This window comes from Poecilia formosa, unplaced genomic scaffold (genome assembly GCF_000485575.1).
Source record: "Poecilia formosa unplaced genomic scaffold, Poecilia_formosa-5.1.2 Scaffold537, whole genome shotgun sequence".
Classification (NCBI taxonomy): Eukaryota; Metazoa; Chordata; class Actinopteri; order Cyprinodontiformes; family Poeciliidae; genus Poecilia; species Poecilia formosa.
Window position 1 is genome coordinate 208,545 of NW_006800476.1, and position 22,029 is coordinate 230,573.

General features: G+C 35.7%; 3 protein-coding genes across 4 annotated transcripts in view; 1 reads left to right on the top strand and 2 right to left on the bottom strand.

Moving 5' to 3' along the window:
* LOC107834169 (uncharacterized) overlaps window positions 1-2,480 on the bottom strand; it is a 6,325-nt gene extending 3,845 nt beyond the window's left edge. The window contains exons 1-2 of the mRNA XM_016665002.1: window positions 2,291-2,480; window positions 4-309 (exon numbers count right to left, since the gene is read on the bottom strand). Of these exons, the coding sequence (XP_016520488.1) occupies window positions 4-309; window positions 2,291-2,348 (364 nt within the window). The 5' untranslated portion in view covers window positions 2,349-2,480. The remainder of the gene's footprint in view (window positions 1-3; window positions 310-2,290) is intronic.
* Window positions 2,481-6,317: 3,837 nt separating this feature from the next.
* On the top strand, window positions 6,318-10,328 carry LOC103129340 (butyrophilin subfamily 2 member A2-like). 2 transcript variants are annotated; one of them, XM_016665008.1, is made up of 6 exons: window positions 6,318-6,453; window positions 7,911-8,270; window positions 8,354-8,404; window positions 8,485-8,573; window positions 8,666-8,793; window positions 9,829-10,328. In XM_016665008.1, the coding sequence occupies exons 2-5, from the start codon at window positions 8,075-8,077 to the stop codon at window positions 8,759-8,761; spliced, it is 432 nt and encodes a 143-aa protein (XP_016520494.1). In that variant the 5' UTR covers window positions 6,318-6,453; window positions 7,911-8,074; the 3' UTR covers window positions 8,762-8,793; window positions 9,829-10,328. The 2 variants fall into 2 exon arrangements, 1 of the variants encoding a protein (XP_016520494.1); XR_001659954.1 differs by lacking the exon at window positions 9,829-10,328 and having other exon boundaries at window positions 8,354-8,573; window positions 8,669-8,793.
* Window positions 10,329-13,054: 2,726 nt separating this feature from the next.
* Window positions 13,055-22,029, bottom strand: part of LOC103129346 (polymeric immunoglobulin receptor-like) — a 14,974-nt gene continuing 5,999 nt past the window's right edge. Inside the window, exons 2-7 of the mRNA XM_016665003.1 lie at window positions 21,792-22,027; window positions 20,170-20,508; window positions 20,050-20,088; window positions 19,682-19,702; window positions 18,821-18,910; window positions 13,055-15,987 (exon numbers count right to left, since the gene is read on the bottom strand). Of these exons, the coding sequence (XP_016520489.1) occupies window positions 15,884-15,987; window positions 18,821-18,910; window positions 19,682-19,702; window positions 20,050-20,088; window positions 20,170-20,508; window positions 21,792-22,027 (829 nt within the window). The 3' untranslated portion in view covers window positions 13,055-15,883. The remainder of the gene's footprint in view (window positions 15,988-18,820; window positions 18,911-19,681; window positions 19,703-20,049; window positions 20,089-20,169; window positions 20,509-21,791; window positions 22,028-22,029) is intronic.

Here is a 22,029-nt window from a genome sequence, read left to right on the forward strand (position 1 = left end):
CACACAGATACAGACCAGAGTCTTCAGTCCTCAGTCTGGACACATGGAGTCTGATTCGTCCTTCTCTGAGGACGTCTGTGTCAATCTGGACTCGTCCTGAAAACTGATCATCCTGAGACTCTGGAAACTCAACACCTTCATGGACCTGATAGAGAACTAGTTCTCTATGAGGAGCCAACAAGCTGCAGTAGATGAACAGTTCCCTGTAGGATCCCTGAGTCCTGGTGGTGAAGGTCCACTCCAGAGTGATGCTGTGGTTCTTCACAGCCTCATAGCTGCTCTGGGTCACATTCACTGCAAATGTTGCTGCTGAGGAGACAGAGAGGGAAAGAGAGGAGCAGACACACTGAGAACTGGAACATGGGAGTCTTTCAGCTCCATCTAGAGAGCTTTCTGTCACAAAGACAAGATGGAGACTGACCACAGAGACATGAGCTGAGGATGAGGAGCAGCAGGATCCAGGAGATCATATCTCTTTCTCTCTTTATATATACATACACACATGAGAAAGAGAGACAGTCTTAAAGCTGACGTGGTGCGGTTCATATATGAACATTTCCAGTTTTTGTTTAGTTTTTTTAATTGTAGCTGTGGCATATAGTATGGTGCGCTTTATAGTCCGGAAAATATGGTACAGTGTTACGTTTTCATCTATATTAAGGAATGATTTACTTAAAACAAGCCTAAAGATTTTGCTGAAAAGTTACTTTTAAGTTAATTTGTATTATTTCAAGCGTAATAAGATATTTGCACTAGAGACAAGATCAACGTACTTGGTAAGATTTCATGTTTTTGCAGTGCAGCATCCCTGCATTCAATAATTTGCCAAAACAACAACCAATGACTTGGCTCGTCTATCTCTTCTTTTACCTGCTTCTTCTCATGACATTTTTTTTAGTTTATTTAAAAATTAAAGCAGGTTAATGTATATTTCATTAAACTAATTGAAGCCCTCACATGAGCTTCCTCACTCCCTTCACAGCATCACTAGTCTAGCTCTGCCATTCTCCTGAAGAGACATTACACATAATATCTAATATAATGTTATGCATATTGATAAATAGTAGAGTATGATCAGGTATTGTGTAGCCATCACTCACACTGATATTACACTTTAACAACAAAAAAGGCTCATTTTGTTGATCCCTTATATTTGGCTACATGCAGAATTTTACTCTTGCAACAGCATTAAGTCTGTTTCTGCTGTGCAACACTGATACTTATTTGCTGATCAGATTACAAATAATAGTGGACATTTCCAGAAGGTGAGAAATTGGGAGGTGGAGGAGTTAATTATTTTTATTTAAGAAGAATTTGATTGTGAGCGATAATATCAAAGTATTCCCACATGTCAGAGATTTTCCTCTTGCTGGCTCCATTTCAGACAATCAATCAAGCTTATTTGTGTAGCACATTTCAGCAACAATGCAGTTCAAAGAGATTTACATCATAAAATCACAAAAATATAAAATCATAAAAAACACCGTAATCAACAACTGAGAAAAGCAATAACAAACTTTACATATTGATGAGTGCCATCATCAATACACATCAAATATGTTGATTAGTGTTCCTTTTATTTTGGCCACTGTTGAAGACAATTATTCTCCTCTGATTAACCTAGTTAATCAATCTAACCAAATTACCTAGAACAATCCATGAAGCTTTTATTTCATCCAAGCTTTTATTTTATTTATTTTGAAAACCGACACGCAAAATGAAGCAGTCACGTGTCCCATCTAATAACACCAGACATTGTTTGTTGTCAGTCACGTGGTTTTCAGCAAGACGACACAAGCCCAGAAGCGGAACTTCATCTGACACGCCCCGTTTTTACTCGGTACAGGCCTCAAAGCCTGAATTCAGGTGTCCTATTACTGCGTCTTAATACTCTGAGCCCTTTAGAGGGGGAAGGGAGGAGCGCTGTGTGGAAACAGAGCTGTGTTGTGCCTTCAAAATAATTTAAAAGCGAGTTGAAGATTTCAGAATCAAATATTTTTCGCAAATACAGTGAAATTGTTGGATGGGTCAAATGCGCCTCTCTCCAATGTCCCCTGTGTCCCCACACACCCCGGTGACCTGGGCGGACACCGGGGGAACAGATCATCCAGAAAAATACCCGGATGTCAGATAAATACATACCAGCTTATTTTTAGTGGTTACAAGCAAATTCAATAACTTTTAGAGTGGTTATGCGATATAAACACTACACTGTATAACTTACACCGCGTATTATGTCGTACACCACTGGGGGAAGAGTTTTCTTTTTGTGAGAAATATCTTAACTTACCTTGATCCACGACGGGCAGCAGACTGAGAAGAACCAGCAAAACCGAAGAAAAGCTCATTATTTCCGCCGGATAAATAGCAGATTTCCGATCATCTTTTCAGGTTTTAGTGAATATTAGATGAGTATTTGAAATGACCGAGACATCGTCGAGTCAAACCCTTTCATTTCTGTTTCCGGGCTTGTGAGAAAATCTGCCCCCTGTGTCGGAAGCGCGCATTGCAGCCAGAGAGGTGGATTCGGCGGATCTGACCATTTTCACGGCGCTTCTGATCGATTTCTCGGTAAAAACTACTCATATAATCATGTCAGTGTTGTAACTTTCAGTTTAATCGGCAGCTATCAAAATAAAAATACATACGTAAATAAACGAGGTCCTGTGTGGGGGTCTTTTTACGCTGTTTTGTGTTATTTTAAACGCGAAGAGAATCGATATTTTTTCTTTCAGCTTTTGTCTCGTAAGCCTGACAAATAAAAGTCAGTCAACAAACACAGGTTCCCAACACGAAGTGTGCATTTATAATTTTTCATTTCTGATAAAGGAGGAGGGAAGCTGGTCGATAGCAGGGCACAAAAATAAAGACTTCATGAAAAGATCAGAGTGTAAACTTTTTGGTCTATCACGTTCTAATGATAAATAAGGAAAATAAGGAAATGTCTAGTATGCTATCACATATAATAATTTTTGAGAATTTGGAAACAGTTGCTTTTTATTTCCCAAAGTTATGGGAGAGAAGAGGAGAGAATGGATATTTCACCAGCCTGATAAAATCTGTTCCCCCTCTATAAAATGGAAACCAATTAATTTACCTGCAATTCTTTTACTGTGTTAATTCCCCTCATCTTCAACAACAAATCCTGTGATTTTCATAACATTTGCTCTATTTTTGACAAAGTTAGGATGGGGGAACAAAATATTTTAGCTTTCAGCCACCTGAAATAATATGTTCCCCCTACATGAAATGGACATGTATAGTGAATTATTTTCTTTGTTACCTAAAATGTGAATCATTAAATGAAGCTGTTTATTTCAGTTTGCAGAAAAACTCCTAGCAAAAGAGGTTGTGGATTTTCCTGTTTCCACTGCGGCGTCTACAGCATGAGGTTGGACATTGCTGTGAGACTTATTCTGAACAGTGGTGATTATAACATTAATATTCTTATTTTGAGTGTTAATGAAAAGTTTTATCATGACTATAATTTGTATGTTTTGATAAAAAAAAAATGTACTTAGCCAAAACTTAATACATCAATATGTGAAAACAGTTCTTTAACAACATTGTTTGTCTATAACTTAATAATTTCATTTCCTGTAGTTATTAAAAGTAGATGCGGTTGAGGGTCAAGAAAACCCCCAACATCCTGCATATGAACACTTAATAAGTACAATAACTGAAACTTCAATAAAGGTTAATTTCAGATGTTTTTTGGATCTGTGTCACATGAGACCTGCTCCAACTCCAAAACTCACACCTAGACTCTTCAAATCTACACTAAATTATTCTCAACTAATAGCAGAATATTTTAATCCATGTTTGGGATTTGTGAAACCTTTAAGTGATTTGTCAGACTTCAATAAAGATGAGATTACCATTCACACTTGTCCCATGCAGTCTTTTTCAAAATCAATTCTAATTCTTCTTCTTGAAGAGGAGAATAATCTAGTCCAGATTTTAAGTGTCACATTTTTAATTTTTTCTAATAATGTTCATATGCAGGATGTTGGGGGTTTAATCCTTCGCATATGAATCCTGAGAGATTTATTGTTCTTGATAACTTGGTGTTTCAGCTGGTTTTTGTGTGACGGATTTATGGATTTGGAATACTGATCTGTGAACCGCAGATGTGACTTTCAGAGGGTCGACTCACTAAATCAGGTGAGCAGAAACCTGTTGCAGTTGAAACCGTCTAATTCTGCAGATTGAACGTATACAATCTGATACAAGTACTCAAATACAAAAGTGTTTGTATCCGAGTCGTCTTTACTTAAATGATTATGTTGAAAGTAAATGTGTAATACTCTTTAGGTTTAATGAACTTGGTTTAGTGGAACCAGTTGACATAACTTGGTTGAGCAAATTAAAAATTTCATTTCACAGAGTGTAGATGTGGAATTAAAACATCCCAATAAGTAACACCTGTCAGGTTCTGAATTTATAAATGTTACAACGCGGCTCGGCCAGGGGAAAGGGAAGTAACATTAAAAAAACCTAGATGTTAAGGTTTAACAATTTAGAGATTTAATGTTTGGGGTTTGACAAAAATAAAAAGGTAAAAATTAACAATAACCAAAATGTAGGGACTTACAACAAAAATGTACTAAATAAAACAAAATCCACAAAACAATCAGAGTTGTAAATGAAAGAACTTAACCAAACAAAAATGGACTTTCAGAAAAGGTTACAACAAAAAAAACTACAAATCTCTAACAGAGATACAAAGATCCCCCACAGGGACAAGACGAGTTACTCAAGCTATCAAAGCTAACAAAAGCTATCAGAACAAGTTTACAGCAGTAAACAAACACCCAACAAAGTGGCCAGCTGTTTGAACAAAGAAACAGCCGCACCTTCTCCCAGGATGTCCTTGGTTTTTAAAGGGAGGCCTCAACAGTGATTGGTGGAGCCAGCAATTGATGACCCAATCACGGTAGGCCTCAGGATGTGGCACAGGACAAGCAGGGCCGCACCCACTTCCAGGTGGAGTCAATCTGATTAGCCACTGAAAAACAACAAATAAACACAGAAAAGGCCACTGGCCGTAACAATAAATAAGGGAAGTTATTTTTAAATCTGTTCCACCAGAACAAACTTCTTTAAGTCCGGTCCCATATGGGTTTGTCCTCGGGTTCCACGATGGGTTTTCCCATGTAGGGCCACAGCCCACATGGGCCCTATATGGTGGTGGCCCACATGGGTTTGTCCATTTAGGGCCCATGTAGCGCCCATGTGGGCTGTGGCCCTACATGGGCAAACCCATGTGGGGCCATCGTGGAACCCGCGGACAAACCCATATGGTCTGCCCTCCTTTTCCCCACATGGGGCCCACCTAGGCATGCTGGCAGGGAGGCACATAAACCAGGACAGTCTGAACTCCTGAGGAAGACAATGGGGGTGGAAGGACACAATCAGGGTCTTATAAAGATTGGAGCCATCAGGTTCATAAAACCTGACATTGTTTGCACAGCTGTTGAATACATCTGTTACAATAATATTAATAAAAACAGCATTATTATTATGTTTTTATCAATAATAAAGTGGCTAATTTCATCTCTTTACACAACAGAATTCATGTTTTTATGGAATTCAGAGTCTCTAAATGTAAAATCTTTCTCAAGTAAATAATTTCCTAACATCTTTGATCAATGGTAAATCTGACGTCATTTCGACTATTCAGAATGTAGAGATATATCAATTAGTTATTTTGTCTAGTCGAAATATAATTAGAGATATCTTAAATCGCTAAATTTAATTGTCATAATTTTTTTTAAAAACAAGTTTTGTTAACTTTTAAAAAATTAAATAACTCATTTTTGTCTCGTGAACTTAAAAAGTTATTTGCCAAACTTTTATTTACACACATCAGAAATCTTTTGTTGTAATTTTAGGTCCTGCCCACGACGTCATGTGAGAATCACAAGCAAAACTTTGAGTCACAAACAAAAACTTAGAATAGCAAGAAAATATTTCTGACATCCGCAAATGAGTTTGTTTGCAAATAATTTTTCACGTCATGAGACAAAATGTGTGATTTTAATTTAAAAAAAAGTTTTTTAAGCAAAACTCAGTAGGCTTTTCTCATGGTGACATGCATTAACAATTCAATATTTGCTTTTTTTGTTTCTTTTTTCTGCAGTTCCACGTTAAAGTTTGATGCAGTTCTGCTTTCCTGAATGGACCATCTTCATGGTCCTTTCAGGAATCAGGCTGAAGGTGCTGCAGCGACGCGCTCCATCTGGGAGGCCCTCCCGATCTCGCCCAATCAGATTTTGGCACACCTGGTTTCCTGCTGTCTCTACCTGCAGTAGCCTGGGTGGCTGATCTCACGAGGCTAGTGACAGAAGACCGGTGTAAAGCACGCAACTCACACTATGTTAGGATGATCGTTTTCAAAAAATACGCTATGTGGGGATTTTTTTTTATTTACTTTTCTGAAGACAGTTGACGGTAAGTAAAGCTTTTTTAACCAACTGTAAATGAATCGGTTTGGGCTATTATAATTGTCATTTCGACATAAAACAATCTACCACTCCACACTACCTAGAATGTTGGTTATCTAAAAACTAATTGTTTCCTCCCTTTTTCTACGGGATATCACTAGTGACGTAACACGTGTTAGAAAGGATGATCTGAAAATTAAACACGCTGCTGTCGCCTCTTCCGACTGCGAGTCGCTGAATAAAAGTCGCTGAACGTTTCTATCGAAACTTGTAAATCTAACTAAAAAGCAAACTTAAAATGATGAGTTCAGTCGATTGTGTCTAAATCACGGAGAGTTTAGCTTTTTCCAAAACTCAACTTCCAGATTGACGTAACACCGGCCATTTTAAAATGTTGGCAGGAAGTACATTATTTAGGGTTGTGTATAAATAAAAAGGCATCAGTTCGGTAGAGTTTAATAGGTAATAAATTAAAACTTTTCTAAATCAGATTGGAATTTTTCGCATGACTGGTGGGGATTAGAAAAGTAACAATGCGACTTAATTACGTTAAAAAAGTAATGATTACTTCAGGAAGAATGTTATATTTCTACAATTGATATTAGAAAAACAGTATTTTAATCGCAATTGGAGAATAATGAATTGCTTTAAGCTTTCCTCCTGTCACATCTTACTTTCTAAGCATTATGCAGGATAGGATATAAAAAATACACACAAAAATAAGTAATTTATTGCCTTTTAACATTTGTCTTGTGGACATAATAAATAGACAAAAACGGCAAATTATAAATAATAATAATAATAATAATAATAATAATAAATAAAAGCAATTGTAGCAACTTTAAATATGTATCCCAGTATGAATAAAATTTGAGCAATTAATTTAAAATAAATAATATGGTGGCTCAAATTTTTATTTTGGCTATTTTTCTTAATATATAAGCTTAATAACATTATTGATAAGGTTTCAGGCTAAAAAAAAGTTAAATACAACTGAATAATTTTTAAATGGAAACTTTTTTCAGTTCTGTTCAGCCATTGTTCATATCCCAACAGGAAATCGGTTTCCCTTTTAGGTTTAACAGAATATTGAGGAACCTGTAAGAAGTAATGACTTTATGTTTTTCTTGTAGAGGTCAACCAGTATTATCTCAAGGGCAATGAATCACATGTTCTTACTGTCAGCGTTTGTGGTACAAATGTTTAAATGCTTTTACTATTGTTGGCTCAAAGACTATTAGATTATTTACTTTAAATCACTGGGCATCAGGACAGGAAGTGACTCAAACATCTCGGTGTGAAATTGTTAAAACTGCAAACAGAAGAGGTTGCAAAAGCGTACAAAAAGGTTCACATTGAAGTTTTAGTTTTAATACAACAGACATTTTGTTTTTGTCCATATATGTATTCAAGGTGCATCAATAGCTGACAGTATCACCTGTTGTTTGTGAATTCTGTTTAAAGCACGTTTTCAGAAAGAGCCGGAATTGATTTGTGCATCTCAGCAAATCGAAGCTGCTCTGGGTGATGACGTCGTCTTCCCGTGTTCTGTCAATGAGTGGGATCCTACGAGACAGTCGGTGGAGTGGTCCAGACCGGACCCACGGCAGAACTCAGAGAAGGAGTACATGTTGGTGTACAGATCCCAGGATGTGGACTGGACCCAGACGATGGAGTCGTACATCGGGAGGGTGTCTCTGTTCGCTGAGGCCCTGAGTTCTGGAAACGTATCACTAAACCTCACCAATGTAACTGTCAACGACAGCGGGCAGTATAGATGCTATCTCCGAAGTCTGAAGACATATACTGTAGTTCAACTTTTGGGTGAGTAAATGAACATGCTGAAATGATTAATTATTTATTTTTTTGGATAACAAATGGTTCTGACCCAAAATTTTCTAAAACAGTCACAGACAAGATTTCAAAGTCACAGGGCAAAACTGACCCGGAGTCCAAAGGTAAATCATGCAACAGTTCACACTCAAATAGTTTTTCAATTATAAACGTACAATTATTTAATCTTATTTTTAATTTTCAGTTGAATGGCCTTGGTGGCTTGTTGTCCTTGTTGTCTTGGCTGCTGTTGTTGCTGTTGTCATCGGTGGCGTTTACCTCTTTAAAAAATGTGTAAGTCAGACAGCAGTGAAATCTGTTGCATTTTGTCTTGACTGTCCAGATGTTCATATTAATGATAAACCATTTGTAATCTCTTTTGGAAGAAGAAGAAGAAGAGTTTGAACACAGCTGACACTCCCCCTGCTGGGCTGAACTCTGGTGAAGATGAGACCAGGATTCATCTTACAGAAACTCCATAAATTCACAATAAACCATCAGGAAACATAAACATCTAAGTCTGACCTAAAAGTTTCAAGTTTTCAGTGGTTGTAATGACATCACTTATCTGGGCAAGAAGTTGGAAGCATAAAATGGTAAACAATGTATTTTAATTTATTTTTTAAAAATCGAATCATTCTGCATTCCTGCTATTTGTGAGCTACAGTCATTTTGAGTTTCAGCTGTTATTGTGGCTACAATTCAACATGGGATGGACATTATTCATGTCGGCTTTATAGTCTGTGTTGGAACATGGCTATTTTATGTAATGTTTAAAAAATGGATTTAAAATATATGGGATTAAATTGCAATTTATGTTATTTCCTATAACTTTAGCTAGTAATAAATGAAGTGCCTGTAAAACTGAATCAATGTTACACTGGATCAAAAAAGTGGACATGAAGCAGTAGGAAAGTTGTCATCAAGTTAACTGCTTAGTTATTATCTGTTCTTTGCTCTTATTATTAGAGTAATATGTTTTTTACATTGTTGTTTTAGTGAAGACCAAGAGCAGTGATCACATTATTTTGGGTGCAGTCAGGGAAATTGGAGCTGGAAACTCTTCATTTCTCACAATTGGACAATATTGTGTTTTTTTCCCACCATTCAGCAACATCAGGCTGACGGTTAAATTGAATTGTTGCTTTGTACTTTATTATAATTTGCTTTCATTGGATTTATTGAAAACAAATTATGGATTTATTCTCAGAGACTTTTAATTTATTTAATTTAATTGCAGAATATTCTTGTTTATGTTTACAGTTCATGTAACATGCTGTTAATAACAAATGGGTCAGTTGTTCTCATAACTGTTGTTGACTATTGCTTTGTTTGAGTAATACCACTTGATCCAACCTTTTCTAGCATTTTACTCTCCAAAATAATTAATAAAAGAGTGTATGAGATTTAAACTGTAATGTCAGGATTGTACTGGAAGTGAAAAAGCTGTATCGGTTCACCCCTCATGTTTAACGTATGTTAAAATGAACCGACTGCTGCTTGTGCTTCAAGCTCACGTTTCAATCTGTCCTCTTTCTTCTCCCTACAGCAGGATGTCAGACTGCTGGATGTTTAAGACCTCAGGATGAGTTTCATCTGTGGAGACCAGATTTCAGAGAAGAAGAAACAACAAAACAGCCAACACTGAACTTTCTTCTGTGCCATCTTGTCCCAGTATTTGTCATTTTTACCTGATGGTGACAAACATCCAGGTGAATTATGACTTTAATGGACACCAAAAAGGACCAACTTCTAGCACAGTGTTCTTACAGTCTCCCTCTAATGTGTCTGTGATCTGTAATTTATTTTATTTTAAAGATTAGTTTGTACTAAGTTCTCTTTTTAGACATTTTTTTAACAGTATGTATTTTTATATATTTATTTTACATTCAGAGGAATTGAGGAATTGCTCGACTGGCTATTTTATTTATTTAAAAAAGCTATTTTATTAAATATTGATGAAAAAAGTTTTACATTACAAATCTTTTGAAATATTCTGTGATATATTTATGAAGATTCAAAGATCAGTGTTTCAGTAAAGATGCATTTCTTACATTTTTTAAACAACCTATTAAAAAATGCCAATATATTTATGCATGAAACAAAAACTTGACATGTTTTTTTTTGCTGCTTTTATATTGAATTTCTTTTTAAGAAATGTTACTAGACTTTTTAACATTAAATAATTTATCTTAATTTTGGTGAATTGTTCAATTTATTTGACTCATAATTCTGAATTCAAATTCAAAAATACTTTATTGTATCCTAAATGAAATGTTGTAACTCACAACTAGCTATAACTTTTACTTTTATTATAACTCATAGCTTCACCCCCTGAAATTCATCAAAATGAGAAAAATTACATTAATGATCAAAATTTGGTCTGTCGGAAAATGTCTTCCAAAATGTTCTTTCATTTTACACATCAATGAAATCCACACAGGACATTGTTTTAACATTTCCTAACATGCTTTGCTCAGAAACCTGCTTTATGCTGCTCAGACCTAACAGAGAAAACTGGAAACAAACTAAAACATTTGATTTTGGTTTAGAGTATCAAATGTTTTCATCTCGTGTTTCTCAGGCTCTGAGTGTCTGGAGAATAAATAGCAGAGCAGAAACAGTCGACATGATTAACATGCCATTTATGAGTTTCTATGAGTTTATATTCTTGAACAATTTCATCCTAAGAACACATTTTGTTTTGTTTTATGTAAGCAACAATCTACATAATTACTAGTTAGAAACTGGGTACAGTGAGCCTTCAGTGATGAAAACTAATGCAATTAAAGGAAAACTAAAATAGATCCAAAAATAGGTCATCAAGAAAAAAAAAGCAGCAGTGTGGTGGGTTGTTCCTCCGACGACCGGCTAATAACAAAACAAAAAACAGGACGCCGACAAAAAAACCGCCCCGCTGCCTCCTGCAGCATAAAAAAATCATTATTAGTACAACAAAAAAAACACAGCACGGAAAAAAAAAAATAAAAAATACAACAATGTTTTAAAGGGTTTTTATTTACAAGAGTCAAACCTGAACATCAGTTCACATTAAACATAAAAACACATTTATTGACACAACAAACAAATACAAAGGATGGAAAACAATAAAAATATTTTTTCTAATTTCTCTGGTTTAGAGGAGCATGTTTACTAGTAATGTGACAAAGCTGCCAGTTTGCTCAACCACCATCTCACAGTCTGATTCATACCTCTATACATAAAACATTAGTACTTAAACTAATTCTTCATACTTTAAGTAATATAAAGAAATATTACGTAAAATATTAAATCTCCTCTGTGATTGTACCTAAAAATCCCACTAATCGTTTTGACCAGCATCCACTGTTTTTGTGTATTATTTATTTGTCTCCCCAAATCATGACTCTGGACTGGAAATACACCGGATGTCAGATATTTAGCTCAACATACCAGCCAATTTCAGCCTAGTAGTAATTATGAAATGATTACGTTTATTTGTATACTTGAAATAATCTTCAGGAACTAAGCATTTCAAGCTGCATTACATCATAAAAACACAAAAAATACAGTCATAGAATCACAGTCAACAATGGAAACATTACATTTTGTCAAGAGGTGTCACTTCACATTTCATTTCATTTTTTATGTTTCCAAAAGCAGCTCTTAACGGTGGGTTTTAGTCTAGATTTAAAGGAACTCAGTGTTTCGGCTGTTTTGCAGTTTTCTGGACGTTTGTTCCAGATTTGTGGTGCATAGAAGCTGAATGCTGCTTCTACATACATGTTTGGTTCTGGATGCAGAACCAGAACCATTAGACCTGAGAGACCTGGAGGGTTGAAACAACAGCTGTATAAGCATGATAAGTAAACCTCAGTGTATTTATGACATGACAGGTCAGCAGCACTGATGTCTTTTAAAATTGTTCCCCTCTAGTTTTCACATTAAACCCACTTCATTAGAAAATAAAATAATCCTGATGCTAATTTTCATGATGGGAATTTCACTGTTGTTTTCTACAGTCCCAAAATAAATGAATGAATTTGACAATCTTTCATATTTTCTGCTTTTTGTTCTAGAAACACAATCAAAAATGTATCTGATGTGAGTTTCCCCTGTTGGTATAGTAGAAAGATTGTTATGTTTGTATTTACTCTGAGTGTTGGAAGGCATTAATATCTCACATCAAGTATTTAATTCAAAGTAAACAAATAAATTCTCCCTCCCAGCATGAACCCCTTTATGATCCTTTGTCAGATTTTCTTCTAAAAATCTGTTAAATGTTAGAATGATTTGTCCAAGACAGCAGAACATTTTACAGGTTAGGATTTGTGTTTTCTTTTTTTCCCTGTTTTCTAATTTTAAAAAAGCTGCTCTCATTTACATATCTTTTTTTCTTTTTTGTCAGCAGGAGCCGAAAACAACAACAAAATCTTCTAAAATTACAATTAAGTAGCTGCTCATTAATTTAATTTAATTAGCTGATTTCAGGATTCAAAGACAGTTTCAGTGTTTGCTGATAAAACCTCCACAGAAGTTAACAAAAAACAAATGTAATGCAGTGTAAACATACACTGTATATGTCATGCATTAATCTCTGAAAGTTTCTCCCTGAATTGAAACGAGATGTGGCATAGAGAGTTTATCCACAAAAAGATTTATACATATAAATAAATGTAATGATTTTCTTCTGTGCTTGTTTAACGTTGATTTGATGATCTGCAGGTTTGTGCCTTTCATATTTGGAAACTGAGCTGACTTGTCTTATCTTGGGGTCTATCTGTGATTAGGGGCAGATTATCAGCAATGGTTATTGTAGCTCAGAAACTTCACTACTTGTCCCAAAATTTTACTTTGAAAACTGAGGCCTATGTTATACAATGCAGGGATCAGGTAAATGATTTGGATGTGTGGTTCAATCATCCTCATGTAAGAGGTAACAAGGATCATCTTTAACTTGGATCTTTTTTGGTGAATTTAAAGTTTTATCGTCTGAAAATGCAGGGATTCATATGCACCCATTTATACATACATGCATTGACTGTTTCAATGTTCTGCTTTCTGGGTTACTGAGGAAAAGTTTATCAGTCTTCAGATGGTTCAAAATGTGGCTGCTCACTTTTTACCAAAACCAAGAAATAAGCTAACATTACTACTTCTGTAATCCTTCCACTGGTTGCTTTAGGTTCAAACAGACTTAAAGTTTTCTGATCTTCTGCAGCTTTATGTCCCACCTCATGTTCTCCCATCTCAAGACACTGACCGATTAAAAATTCCTAAAACCAAAGAAAAAACATTTGGAAAGAATGTTTTCTCCTTTTGTTCCCCATCACCATGAGGATCAGTTTCCTGTTAAGACATCAGTTCTTTGAATGATTCTAAGGATACGTTAAAGTCACGTGTTCACTTTATGTACGTTGATTTTATACCATATTTTTATTGACTTTCTTTGTTTTAACTGTTTGGTCTGATTTGTTTTGAGCTCCTTATTGTTTAGCACTTTGAATAATGCTGTCTATTAAACAATAATAATCATAATAACTTGTTGTATAAAGTTTGACTTTTTACATATTTAATGTGACAACAGCAGTTTATAGGAAAAATGAACAACTTCCAACTAGAAGATAAACAGATCTCTAGTGGTCCTGAGGACAATCATGTTTCACATTTTCCATTAAATGTGGCATCAACATCCCCAACAAAGACTTGATTTATCAGAGTAACATTCTGACTTCTGTGACAGTCTGGCGACCTGTCCAGGGTGACCCTGCCTCTCACCCGAAATGTCTGCTGGAGAGGCAGCAGCACCTCCTGACCTCACTGGGACAAAGGTGTTAGAAAATGGATGGATATTCTGACTTAACCACTAGAGGGCGCCCTCCAGTTTTACTTTGAGTTGTACAGTAAAAGTTCACCAGACAAAATAAAAATGCTTCAGACGATCAAATTCTGTTAGACATATTATTTACAAAAGTCAACAGGCCTCTTCCTAAAACTATGGCTTTTTAATAATGACTTAGTTCTAACAAACACCTTTTAATTCAAGACTCAAAATGTTTACTAGAAAGTATTTTGTTTTTTTTTGTTTTTTTAAGTTGTTAAAATAATCCTGCATTGATAGTCAGACCTTTTACAGTTTCTATTGAATTATAGAGCTATTGAAAAGGAATTACTTTTCATTTTCCTTTTTCTATGCAGCAAAACAAAGTGTGAAATAGAGGAACAGCTTCAAATTCTCTCCAGAAAGGTTTGAGTTGGTAACCCAGAGGAGCCGCCATGTTGGATTTTGATGTTGGCTAGTTGAAAAACCTGTTTTTCAAAGTAAGAGCCATTTGATTTCTGAGATGTTTGTAATAAATATAAAGTATAGAGCATATAGAGCACCATTTTATCACAGTCTTTAACTTTGCAGCAGCCGTTTATTCCTACATTAAACAGCCATATTAAGCCAGACTCAGTTCAAGCTGATGAATTTAAAAAAGGCTCATCGGTTTGAAAGTGTAAATATTAGTGCAAATGGACTCATCTCAAAGTGGACAGAACTCTGGACCAAAGTTAAAGTGGTTCTGTCAGTTTGATTTGCTTCACATAAATCATCGTTTCTCAGCCTTGGACTTTTGGACTCATTATCTGCTTGTTTTCCCTGCTTCCACATATCTGACTCAAATAAACAGGTGATTCATTTACCTGGTTTAAGAAGCTCAGCTCTAAGCCTCCACTGAGTGTTAATGTAGGAGACATTTATGCTCTGATCTTATAGTTTGTATAGTGTGTATTTCTCCCTCTATGGCTCATCATTGATGTGACAACGATAATTATCAACACAGTTTTTATGATTGCCAGACCATAATACACATTCATCAACAAAACTTCTCTACCTTCCCTCAGGTAAGACCCTGTAAGAAAAAAGTCACTACAGCTGACTTATAAGATGAAGTTACTATCCTATATGTTGTGTCTATGGCCCTATTGTCAATAGTAATTGATACATTTAAAATTTTCTCTATTTTTTTATGTTAATAAATAACTCCTGAGAACATATTTTAACAATCTTACATAATGCAACTACAAGGGTGCTTTTAAAAACAGTATCAAAATGGTGTGATGATGTACATAAAAATATTCAGGTCATTTGTTCCTATGTGAATGTGGGAGTTTTAATGAGTAAATATTCATCACTACTGAGGTCTGGACATGGAAGCAAAGGTGAACTAGTGAATTCATTGCTGATTCATAAATTGAAGAACTAGGCAACAAGTGTGCAAAATCATAATAAAATACAAAAACATTTGGTTATTCCTGTTAGAAGTGTGTGAGCGTTAAAATAAGTTTCACTGACACAAATTAAATTTAAAAACTTTGGTTGGCACAAACTTTTGCATGAATTAAAAAATACTTTTCAAGACAAATCAGATATCAAACCTGAGTGAGAGACGCTAAACTACTACAGCACCAGCTGTGTTCATAGGATGTTCTTTTTTAACTTACATCATCAGTTCATCCTTTTTTGAAAAAATATTAAATCTTTTTGGGGCATACAGTTGTTTTTTTAATTTTTATCATGGTCCATAGTTCTCTACATGTACCAGTTTTCATACCAACACATACAAGTGGTTGAAAAGACTTCAGCTCAGGGGGGAGGATTCATCCACCCTTCGGTTTGGTTGTTCCACGTCCCGGAAAGGAATTTCTTCAGCTTTATCTCCAGAGTTGCCATTTCCATTTTGTTCTATGAAACACAAAACAGAATTTTTTCCTCTGATTGTTTGATATCCTAAAGTTACATTATTATTAAGATGACTTGAATAAAAACAGAATTTCTTCTTTCTCTAAATGTCATTTTCAGTTTTTCAGAATATCATCAATCAGCAAAAAATAAATCAAAATAAAGCAGTAAAGTAAAGTTTTGACTTTTTCTGAAATGATTTGTCTTTCATTTGTTTCCAGATGCTTGTTAAAAAAATAAGACAATCCAGAAAGCAAAGCATATTAAAATAAAGATGGAAACATAGTCATATTAAATTGAATATGTAATGTATATTCACATGAGGCTGATTAAATTTTCTTTTTGAATATAACTTCTAGGAAGGTATAAGACATGTCTGACATTAAGCCCTGATTTCTTTGTTTAATTGGCCTGATGTAATTATAATCTTAAACATGTTTTCATTAGCTATAAGCTTCTCTGTTGAAGAAAACACAACAAAGATATATTAGAAGAGAAAATCTGAGTTATGTGTTTGCAATTTTTAATAGTTTTATTCATAGTATTTTATAAATGAATGTTGTTGGGTTTTGTTTTCTTGATTCTTGGCTGTTTTTCTTTAGTGTTGTCTAAATCCGGGGCCACAGGTTGGAAACCTCTGGTCTAAACCTTCACATCACTGAAAGCTGGTGAGCCTCGATTAACCCAGTCAGGTACCAGTTCATTTCTGCTTCATCACGTTATATAACATCTAGTCAGTCAGATTAGATGTATATAGGATACATGTGTTGGCCCATTTATCGGCGCCAACTTCCTTAACTTTGGGGGATGGGTGATCGGCCGATACTTATATGTAAAGTATATCTTATCCACCTCAGCAAAGGTTTAAAATCAGCCTCTGTCCTCTTCTGCTGTTAGTTGTTACGGTCACTGACCTCTAGGGGCTCTCTTTCTGAGAGAGCCCTGTGTTTTTCTGTTTCAGCTCTGCCTGATTGCTGCAGGTGAAGTGTGTTGGGGCTCGTCAGCCGCCCTATATAAGCAGCAAGCTGGAGATGCCAGATCCCTCCTTTTGTTTGACCTGTGATCCTGTGTGGGATCTGAGCTTGCTGTGAGCATCTTTGTGACCAATTGTTCAAGAAGTGTTTTTGTTCAGTTCATTAAGCTCCCCTATGTTTTTTTTATGTCTCCTGTAGTTGTTGTTTTATCAGGATTGTAAAATAAATTATACTTTTGTTTACTCATCAACTGTTCGGATTACTTTTTCGTTTTATGTTAAAGCCCAGTGACAGCATTTACTTTAGGAATTTTAGGGTGGGGTTGTAACAATAGTAAAACTACAGTGAGAAGTTTTACTAACATGCAGACCCACCAGGTCAGGTCCGCATGTTTGCAGTTAACAATATTCACCCACTGCTGCAACTCACTGACTTTCTTGCTACATTTAGCAGCATTTCAGACAAAAAAAAGCTGGTATCAAGAAAAATCTAAATTGACAGGTAAAGCTTTTTAAAGATCGGTAATCCGCAATTGGCCAGAAAACTGAAACTGGTGCAGCCCTATACACAGTCATGACATTCTATGATTAAATACATTTCTGGAGAGTCTTTCTCACCTTAGAATGTAGACCGGTACTAAGCTAATTCTGAGCCTTCACACTATTGTAATTGTAGAAGTTTCACATAACTTATAAATTGATGCAAAAATATTGTTTTAGATATAAATTATTATGCTCAGCAGCAAGCTAATATATATATTGCCAACTACAGCTTAGAGTAGCTCATTGATATATTAATGTAGCAGCCATGTAACTTGATGTAAAAACATTTTGCTAGACAAAGTCAAACATTATCAAACACGCCATTTTGAAGCCAAAAAACCCTCAGAAATATGCAGAGCCATCATGATAATCAACTCATTTAAAGTTAATCATTCACACATAAACATTGGAGCATAAATGTTTGGCTGTTGAACTGGACCGTTCCAGGTCTCTATTAAGCTAATTTTCTAATAGTAGCTCCACAAATCTTTCTGATAAACAATACATTACCAAGAAAAACATACCTTTATCTTGTCTTTATTCTATTCTCTCTCCGTTTCTCTCTCCCTGAAGAATAAGTCATTTTTGTGACTGTTTTGCTAACTTATCTTCCACCGGAGCTTCGGAGGTTTGGATGCTCTCTGCTCATTGCGGCTCATGATACGATGTAGTGCGGTAACTACCGCGGCCACTAGGGGGTCACCAAGAGCAATTTTTTTTTTATCTTTATTTTTGTCCGTATAAGGAAGATTTCTACATACATTATCAAATATATATTACTGTAAAAAAAAAATCACAACAATTTGTATGTTTTTGTTAGTATAATCACATAAAAATCATTACTTAAAAAATAAAAAATCAGTTCCACTTAGGGGGCCGTTTAGTTCACTTATGCCTCGGGCCGCCCCGGCATTTGACCTATATATATTGATAAATGTGTGATGAATGTATAATGTTTTTTATACAGCATTTCAGCTGTGGGCCCTATGATCCGGTCTGCAGGTGTTGCTGGTATTTAAGGTCCTCCTCTATTCAGGCGTCTCTGATCTGCTAATTCACAGCACAGGTCATTTACAGATGGCCTCTTCAGGGTCGCCTTCTACCTCCTGACCCCTGTGATGCTCTGTTGTCTTGCCTCAGCTCCTCATGTACATTTGAGATTGTTTTTGTACCTCAGCAGATTCTCACATTCACCACATCAAAGCATTTGCATTGCATCACTGATACAGACATTCACATTGATTTGTAGTTTCTGTTATTATTCCTGTATGGAGACGGTCAGTAGTTCACCAAAAACCTGCAAAGAAACAACTGACTTACTTCGTTTACGTTGCCAATAACAGAGACCAGCGATGATGATGATGATGATGATGATGACTGGTATTCCAACACCAAGACCAATCTTCCATCCTGTGACAAAGAGGAAAAGCAGGGTTTTTTGTTTTAGTAAATTATATTTTGTTCTTTACTTTATTTGTAGGATTAAAACTTTAAAACAAGATTCTTCTTGTGTCAATATTTACTGAACCACAGCTGAAACCTGAACTTTATTTTTACTGTCTGACATTAAATCACACTAAACTTTGCTTTTCAGGTCATTTAGGAAAAACAGAAACATACGTCTTTAATGTCATTATGCTGGTTTTGTTACTTTATTTAAATTCATAAGTTTACATAGACTAATACTGATGTGCCTGGATGATGTCATATCTGTATATGATCTTAAAGGCTAATTCACATGTTTTATTTTAATGGCGGCAAAACAGTGGATGTTTTTTAAGACACTAGTCAGAGAAAAAGCTTCAGCAAAAGCAGGAAGATTAAATCAGGACCAGGAAAACAGCTGTGGATCTCCACTGGTTTGGTTCTTTCTTTGGTTCCTTCATTCCAGATTTTTGAAGATGTTTTATGTTCATCTACTAAAATAATATTTAAGTATTCACACCATAGCAATGCTCAGACATCATGTGTTAAGGAAGGAGAATATTATTTACTCATAGTTTTGTCCAAGGAAACCTGGTTATATGAACTTGATAACTAATATTGATTATCCAGTTAGAGGTCAGTCAGTGTTCAAATCAACCAGTTTATGCAGAAACAGAATTTTTAAGCTTTCTACTAATTTATCAAAAATTTTCTGACAGTAAATTGAAAAAGTAAATTTAGTCAACACACTCTTACCATTGCTATCTCCATTTCCACCTGAAAAAGAACAATACAGTATAAGTTAAACATAAATGGACTGAATTTATCTAAAGTATTTCCAGTCATGCTGATCTCTCAAAGCACTAAACACTGCTGACACATTCATCCATTCACTCTCACTAACACACACACACACACACACACACACTCATTCATGTACCTTTATGCAGATCAATAGATATTTATTAGTTATCTGTTTTGCCCAAAGACACATCAACATGTGACAAGGGAAAGTTGGAAGATGAATATTCAACCCAATGAGCCACAATCACAGCAGGTAACAAAAAGGTTTAAAACTAAGTCAGAGTGAAGTAACCACTGATTATCTAGTTAAAGATATTTACCTTCAGGACCAGTTCTGTTTCCTTTGGGTCCATTTTCATCTGTTGAGGAATTACATTGTTAAAAACATCAACATATTTATTTAGTTTGTCTTAAATTATCTCCGTTTTTTTATAACTCACCAACTTTTAAAGTAACATTTCCCTTCTTGACTTGACTTTCCAGTTTGGGAACAAAGCAAATATAATTCCCTTCATCCTCCTTGGTTACATTGGTCAAAATGAGGGAAATGTTGCCTTTTGTTAAGTTTTTATGGAACAGAGAGGTTCGGGTTTTGTATTCTGGGTCTGATGTTTTATTATCTCTCTTTTGGCTGCGATGCACATATATTTTTTTGTCCTTGAATCTCCATTCGATTGTAAGTTTGTTCACATCAAACGGAGGCTTCACATGACATGGCAGAATAACGTCGTCTCCCACCTTTGCATGTATCGTCTCATGACCAACCACCTCATATTGATCTGGAAGAGGAAACAAAGATAAAAAAAACACTAATATTTCTGATGATGTCCTGTTGTTGTCTCTCCACCACTTTTAAAAACCAGGGAGCAGTGGCTCCATTTTCTCCATTAGGCCCAAACAGCAAAGCTCTGTCAAAACTTAATCAGTGTTGATCATTATTTTGATTATGCTTCTGTCAAATGAAGTGACTTTTTGGAGGCCTTAACATGTCTGAAAATTTACCAAACTTGGCAGATGCATGAAAATTACATATTTTAAGATCGCTACAAAAATCTAAACAAAAACAGCTTAAGAGCGCCACCTGGCAACTTTCAAAACACTCTGTGCATTGAATTTACTTAGAGACATGACATTTGGTTCACTTGTAGAACTCAGGAAGACAGAAAATCAGTTTTGTGTCAAATTAACCCAGAAACAAGCAGAGATGATCTCATTTGGGACTTAGAAACTCTAATTTACCAGGACTATTGTATTTATTTATTTAGACAAACAGAGAACAATGCCAGCCAGGCGGCGCTAGAATGCGCTATTATCTCCCCCTGGAGGAGTCATGGCATCCCAAAGAAGATATCACATATTTGCTTTATTGTCTAATATGTCATCACTGTGATCTTTTAATAACAAAACATAACTACTTTAAAAAAATTTATGATTATGTACTGAGTAAAAAAAATGATCTATCTCTCAACAGGACATGAACTTTTTTTGTCTATTTTCACTTCGGATAGGATCACCTAATACAAAATGTTATTGTTTACCCAGATTTAAAAGGATGGAATCAACAATTCAAGAGGAAGCTGAATGTAGGAAGGCAGCTCTGTGAGTTGGAAGCTTGGAAACTGCAGCTCTGAGGAGGAACTAAGCCTCTTTTACACTCAGCAGCTTAAGTGCTGGAGATCCTTGCCTGAAGAAGCCAAAAGGACCAGATCCTCTGCAAAATTCCCAATCCAGACACTCTGCTCTCCATGACTGTGTCTCTGTATGAACACCACAAACAGGATTTGATACAAAATGGAGCCCTGACAGAGAATGTGGACACATTTGCTGCTTTCGGATTGCATAGCTCTTCAAAGCCACCCATACACCCCATATTGAAACAGCATACACACACCATGAACAAAATATCGAAGGGGACACAGTCATAGAATATTTCCAGATCCACAAAACACTTAATTAATTTGGAATGCTAAAAAATTTGATCCCTCAATATTTGGAAGACACACCCTTCTTAAAAACAGAGGTGACCACATCAGTCTGAAACATACATGACATCAGATCTCACCTGAGACGTCGAGTCGACATTCTGCAGAGCCGACTCCATCTTCAGTTTTCACTCCACACAGATACAGACCAGAGTCTTCAGTCCTCAGTCTGGACACATGGAGTCTGATTCGTCCTTCTCTGAGGACGTCTTTGTCACTCTGGACTCGTCCTGAAAACTGATCATCCTGAGACTCTGGAAACTCAACACCACCAGGGACCAGATAGAGAACTTGTTCTTTATGAGGAGCCAACAAGCT

Bases quoted from the DNA above. Each gene is read 5' to 3' on its own strand.
- LOC103129340 (XM_016665008.1), top strand. From the start codon at position 8,075: ATGTTGGTGTACAGATCCCAGGATGTGGACTGGACCCAGACGATGGAG. The intron at 8,405-8,484 runs GTAAATCATGCA...TTTAATTTTCAG, and splicing joins AACTGACCCGGAGTCCAAAG to TTGAATGGCCTTGGTGGCTT. The intron at 8,574-8,665 runs GTAAGTCAGACA...CTCTTTTGGAAG, and splicing joins TTTACCTCTTTAAAAAATGT to AAGAAGAAGAAGAGTTTGAA.